The sequence below is a fragment of the Vicia villosa genome, unplaced genomic scaffold (genome assembly GCF_029867415.1).
Source record: "Vicia villosa cultivar HV-30 ecotype Madison, WI unplaced genomic scaffold, Vvil1.0 ctg.000244F_1_1_3, whole genome shotgun sequence".
Lineage (NCBI taxonomy): Eukaryota > Viridiplantae > Streptophyta > Magnoliopsida > Fabales > Fabaceae > Vicia > Vicia villosa.
The window spans coordinates 457,918-463,917 of NW_026705096.1; the positions used below are offsets into that span (position 1 = coordinate 457,918).

The 6,000-nt window shown below is 31.4% G+C and overlaps 2 protein-coding genes across 2 annotated transcripts; both read left to right on the forward strand.

Moving 5' to 3' along the window:
• The first annotated feature begins 4,110 nt into the window (after positions 1 to 4,110).
• LOC131625832 (protein FAR-RED IMPAIRED RESPONSE 1-like) lies at positions 4,111 to 4,881 on the forward strand. Its single transcript, XM_058896657.1, has one exon. The coding sequence runs from the start codon at positions 4,111 to 4,113 to the stop codon at positions 4,879 to 4,881; it is 771 nt and encodes a 256-aa protein (XP_058752640.1).
• Positions 4,882 to 4,920: 39 nt separating this feature from the next.
• On the forward strand, positions 4,921 to 5,712 carry LOC131625844 (protein FAR-RED IMPAIRED RESPONSE 1-like). Its single transcript, XM_058896674.1, has one exon. The coding sequence runs from the start codon at positions 4,921 to 4,923 to the stop codon at positions 5,710 to 5,712; it is 792 nt and encodes a 263-aa protein (XP_058752657.1).
• The last annotated feature ends 288 nt before the right edge of the window (positions 5,713 to 6,000 follow it).

Below are 6,000 nucleotides of genomic sequence, written 5' to 3' on the forward strand. Positions count from 1 at the left end.
AACATTTAAAGGCAAATGTGGTAAGAACAAGGAAAGTATGGTATGGATGACTATAACGTGGAGTGCGTGGAGAATGAGAAATGACTTGTTATTCAATAACATAATAGAAGTAGATGTTGGAGAACTTGTTTGTGTTTAACATCAAACTTGTCTCATGGTTATGGTTGGGAATTGATAGGAAGAATTTTATAGGTTGTACTTTTTATGATTGGTGCAAATGCCCTTAGACTCTCTCTCTCTCTCTCTCTCTCTCTCTCTCTCTCTCTCTCTCTCTCTCTCTCTCTCTCTCTCTCTCTCTCTCTCTCTCTCTCTCTCTCTCTCTCTCTCTCTCTCTCTCTCTCTCTCTCTCTCTCTCTCTCTCTCTCTCTCTCTCTCTCTTAGGAATGAATAGGAGACTAAATATTCCTTGATCAATGTCTATGGGCTGAGTACCCCTTGTGCTCATAATATATAAATATTGTTTATAAAAAAATGAAAAATTTAATTAGGAAATTTCTTAACCCATCCTATGAGGTGAAAAAGAACTACTAAAAATCGAAAAATACTCCTTATTTTTCATAAATATATTTTTCGAACGCACCGTTTGTATTACAGTGCATGCATAAAGATATTGGCATCCTATAGACAAAGAAAATTTTATTTCAGAGATATCTCCGTCACATAGTATGCAAAGTTTTTTTTACGCATTCTAATGTGTTAGCCGCCCCATACTAAATATTCAATGTTCTTGTATCTTGAACAAAACACTTTTTGAATAACCTTCCGATGTTGTCAATCAAAGAAAACATCATTGAAAAATTTATTCGCAAACATGGAATCTTGCCATGAACACGTTTGCTCAAGATAATGAAATCTTGAAATTTAAAGAAGCTTGAAAAAGTTCTTTATGTTGAATTGCAAATGTCGAAAAATATTTTTCAATGGTTGGAACAGATAACTCCTTTAGAAGTTGGATGCATGCAATCCATATAAAAATTTTCAATGTTTGGAATAGATAACTCCTTACAACAAAGATTTGTTGTTCTTCAAGAATATGGATTTGTTGTAATATTATGTTTTAATATTCTGCATAAACATTGTAATGCAAAAAAAAAAATTTTCACCTCAATTTTTAACAAAATCGAGGGAATAATTTAGAGTGGTGATTGAGGATATTTATCACCGTCCTTAAAAAAATATGTATCATCCATTTCATGAGTAAACAACACCATTAATGATCCGTGTGAAACCTAAAAAACTTCCATTATAAAAGCATTATGATATCTAAAATTGATAATGAAACATCATGAAGCGTTTGAAACTATCTACATCCTCCACTTAAAGGTTTGGAAGAATATTTGTCATAAAGAGTTCTCTATGAAGGATTGCAAGAGTAGAAAATTATTTGGATTTAAGGTTTGTGTTATTAGATATTTATTTAAGCAGAAAATCATTTATTTATCTAACCTTTTTTTTGTTTATATAAAAACAAATGTATAAAAAACAATTGAGAATATAGCGGTACCTATCATTTGATCTCGTCCAAATATCAAGGATTCAGAGATCTAACATATGATCTTCATGGACAAATTAATTTTTATTTTAATATTCTATGTAAATTAACAATGTAATATTCTAGATAAACATTGTAGTTTGTAAACAAATTATTTTATTAATTTTCCGTGCAAACAATGTAACGAGTTTTAATTAAAATATTTTTATCGTATCCTTCGGTTTTATTGATTAACTGAGATGAACTAGGTGCAAGTTTTGTAAATAATAAAAGTGCAGAAGATGAGGTTCAAACCCATGCACAAATAAATTTACCCCCCGGTGTTTTAAAAATTGAGGTGTTAAGTTGTTACTTTTCATGATGTCTTTTGTTACCTTACTTCTTTAGTCGAGGTAAAATACATTTAGCGCCCGAAGTTAAAAGCGCTTTTTGTAGTAGTGTCTATACTGAGAGTCACACAAATATACCTTAGACAGGTAACTAAAAGATTCCTTGCAAATATATACACATATATTCTTACATTACAAAGTACTTTTCATGCAGTACAAAAAAGTCGCCAACGGGGCTACTCTAGGAAGGATATGATCTTCTCATATTTGAGCATTTGATCCGAACAAACCTGTTCCCTCCTGATAAGAAGAGGATGGTGAAAGTGCTCTACTTGTTGCAAAATATTTTCAAAAAACTGGGAAACTTCCCTAAGGCTGGTGGTCATACAGTCAGCCAAACGCTACATCTGAGAGGCATTCTCAAGGCACACCGACTCTAATCCCCTATGAACTACTAAAAAAGACTCTAATTTGCTTATGTTCATTGTTGTTATAGTAATACTCTCATATTTTTCTGATCAATTTTATACTTTTGCCATGTTAAAGTTATGTTTGTGTTTTTTATTTAATTCCAAGCATATCATTGTCTAGGATAATATGCATATGGCATTAAAATGGTACATGGATATCATACATAAGCAACAAAAATAGATAAGTGTTAGTATAAGTACAGTAGTCAAATGTGATACGGTCAAAATATATAAATCTCAATATGTACTAATACATAATCCAAAAGTACATAAGCTGAAAGATACAAAAGAAAGGAAACATCGCCGCAGAACTAAATCATCTATTTCTTTGTCTTTGTTCTGCCTCGAACCACCTGAAAATATAATAATTGAAATGTGGAGAGATTACTAAATTTTAGTGAGTCTCCCTATCTTAAGGGTTCACTTAGTTCTACATGGTTCATACAATCAAACGGATCTATCAAATATTTGAGATTTTTCTCACAGTCTGGTACAAATACACAACAGAAATAGTATCATCATTGGATGTCTCACGCCTTTAACCAAAATCAACGACAAAATCAATCATCTTAAAACTTAAATTAAAAAATATAAAATATAATATTTTTATTCATGACTTTGGATCGTAAAATTAAATTTAAAAATATAAATATAATATTATTATTCATGACTTTGGATCATAAAATTTAATTAAAAAATATAAAATATCATATTATTATTCATGACTTTGGATCGTAAAATATCAATTGTTTGCTCACATGCCAAATGTGTCAAACTCAAACCGTAAAAAAAAAATATTGATAGTCAAAACACACTTTTACTTATTTGGCAGTTTTTAAAGCAATTTTGAAGATTTTTGTCTCATAATGAATAATGTGCTCAAAATTATCCGGGAAAATCCAAATTCCCATAAAGCTTGTGTTTTTGGAAATTATAATGTATAAATCATGCTGAAATAAAATACATCTTCATAATCCATTTTGACTCTTCCAAAATAAAATCGTACATACACCAAAAGAATACTAAAATGGTGCTGGAAAAGTTGAATAAAAACTACACATTTGAATATTTAAAAGAGAAATGCTAGGGTCAAGCATTTTAACACACTCTTCTATCACACACCAATAATATTTAGACATGTCATCCACTTATTTTTAATGAATCACCTGTTACCGATTACTTTTTGAAACACCAACCTATTATTTCATATTTAATGTTATTTTTATTATTCTAATTTTACTCTTCGTCTTTTGTGCACCATCTTTTCATATTCTTCAAGTTCTCTGTGTAAAGAAAATTTGGCAAAAAAAAAAAACTTGCGTTCCATTTCATTGCTAGTATCTTGCTTTTTTTAAGCTCTCTTCACCATATATTATCATCATCTCTACTTTTTCAAGGTATGTTAAATTTAAGTTCTTGTATTATTTTCTCTATGAAAGACACTATATGCTATGACACTCTCTTTCTTTATATATGTGACAGTTTGTATCAAATATCCTGTATTGGTTTTCTATATTATCATTTCATTTAAGTTTGAATTTTATCAACCTTTGAAGAATGTTACATGTTATGAATCACTCTATATATGTTTACAATATGCTTTGAACTTGTTGTTATATATTTACTTCATGCTATGTCTCTCTATATATGTTTACAATATACTTAAAACTTGTTGTTATATAATTACTCCAACTTTTTTAGATGTTTTTTTTTAAAATATTAGGAATTAATGGAAGTTGTTAAAGGTGATAAAGATTCTGTTGTTGAAGAAAATGAAGAGAATTTTGGAGCTAGTGATAGTAAAGAACCAGTCATTGGAATGGAATTTGAGTCACAGGAAAATGCATATTCATTCTACATTGATTATGCTAAATCAGTTGGGTTTGGAATTTCAATTAAAACTAGTCGTCGATCAAAGGTTTCTATGGAGTTTATCGATATTACATATGCTTGCACAAGATATGGAAAAAAGAGACCATCCATTGCACATAATCCACGTCCTTGTTTGAAGTTGGAGTGTGAAGCTAGCTTGCGTATTAAAAGAAACTGTGATGGCAAGTGGAGTATTCACAGTTTCATTAAAGATCACAATCATGATCTTTTTCCAACATATGCACATTATTTCCCTTGCCATAGAAGAATCAATAAAGCTCAAAAGAATTGTATTGAAACTTTACAACAAGTTGGGGTGAGAACAACAAAAATTTACGCCACAATGGCCAAACAACATGGAGGATATGAAAATATTGGTTGTTTGGAGAAAGATGTTAGAAATCATTTAGATAAAGATCGTCTTTTGAGTTTAGAATTGGGAGATGCAACTGCAATGTTGGAGTGTTTTATGCTTATGCAAGAAGAAAATCCAAGATTTTTTTATGCAATTGATTTGGATGATGAAAACCGTCTTAAAAATGTGTTTTGGGTAGATGCAAAAGGAAGAGATGATTATCAAGAGTTTGGAGATGTGATCTCATTCGATACAACATATATCACTAATAAGTACAAAATGCCATTTGCTCCTTTTATTGGTGTGAATAATCACTTTCAGTCAAGATTACTTGGTTGCGCGTTACTAGTTGATGAAACCTGAAATACATTCATATGGTTGATGAAAACGTGGCTTAGAGCAATGGGTGGAAAACCTCCAAATGCAATAATAACTGATCAAGATAAGGCTATGAAAGTTGCAATTAAAGAGGTATTTCCAAATACTCGACATCGATTTTGTCTTTGGCATATACTTAGAAAGGTTCCTGAGAAGCTTAGTCACGTATTAAGAAAAAATTCCGACTTCATGAGATATCTCAACTCATGCATTTACAAGTCTTGGTCAAAGCAGGAATTTGAAGATAAATGGCAAGAAATGGTGGAAATATTCCAGCTACGCGGGGATGCTTGGATTGAATCTTTATATGATGAGCGTGAGCATTGGGTTCCCGTTTACATGAAGGATACTTTTTTTGGTGGTATGTCAACGACTCAGAGATCAGAAAGCATTAATTCATTTTTTGATAAATACGTCTGTAAGAAAACTACCTTAAAAGAATTTGTTGAAAAATACAAAGTTGCTTTGACGGATAGAGAAGAGGCAGAAAAACTAGCTGACTTTAATACTTGGCACAAGCAACCTGTTCTTAAAACTCCTTCCCCTTTTGAAAAGCAAATGTCAGTGATTTACACACATGAAGTATTTAAGAGATTTCAAGTAGAAGTTTTGGGATTATCAGGCACTCTTGTTTTGAAAGAGCATAAAGATGATCAAATTACTACATTTAAAATCTTGGACTTTGAGAAAAATGAGGAGTTTGATGTAGAATGGAATGCATCAAAAGAGGAAATTTCTTGCTTATGTCGCTCATTTGAGTTTAATGGATATCTATGTCGACATTCATTGATGGCACTTTTAGTTGCTGGTGTCTGATAAATTTAATTGAATCTATAGATACAAATTATAGCATATTATAATATTATAGAGTAATCAAGAATAATTAGAACGGTGTACCTTTTGAATTGAGAGACCTTTTGAATTGAGACACCGTCAAAGAGAATGAGTATGAGAGGATTACTACCCTCATTGCCGTTTAGGATTTTCACAGTATGTTAATCGTCTAATGGGGCGACGCTTAAATAACTAAACGGCTGAGGGCAGAGACCTCTCATTGGGCTTAACTGAATGGTCCAACCCATCACGGTCCATTCAGGCACAAAA

Excerpts from the sequence above, each read along its gene's own strand:
- LOC131625832 (XM_058896657.1), top strand. The coding sequence starts at position 4,111 with ATGGAATTTGAGTCACAGGAAAATGCATATTCATTCTACATTGATTAT.
- LOC131625844 (XM_058896674.1), top strand. The coding sequence starts at position 4,921 with ATGGGTGGAAAACCTCCAAATGCAATAATAACTGATCAAGATAAGGCT.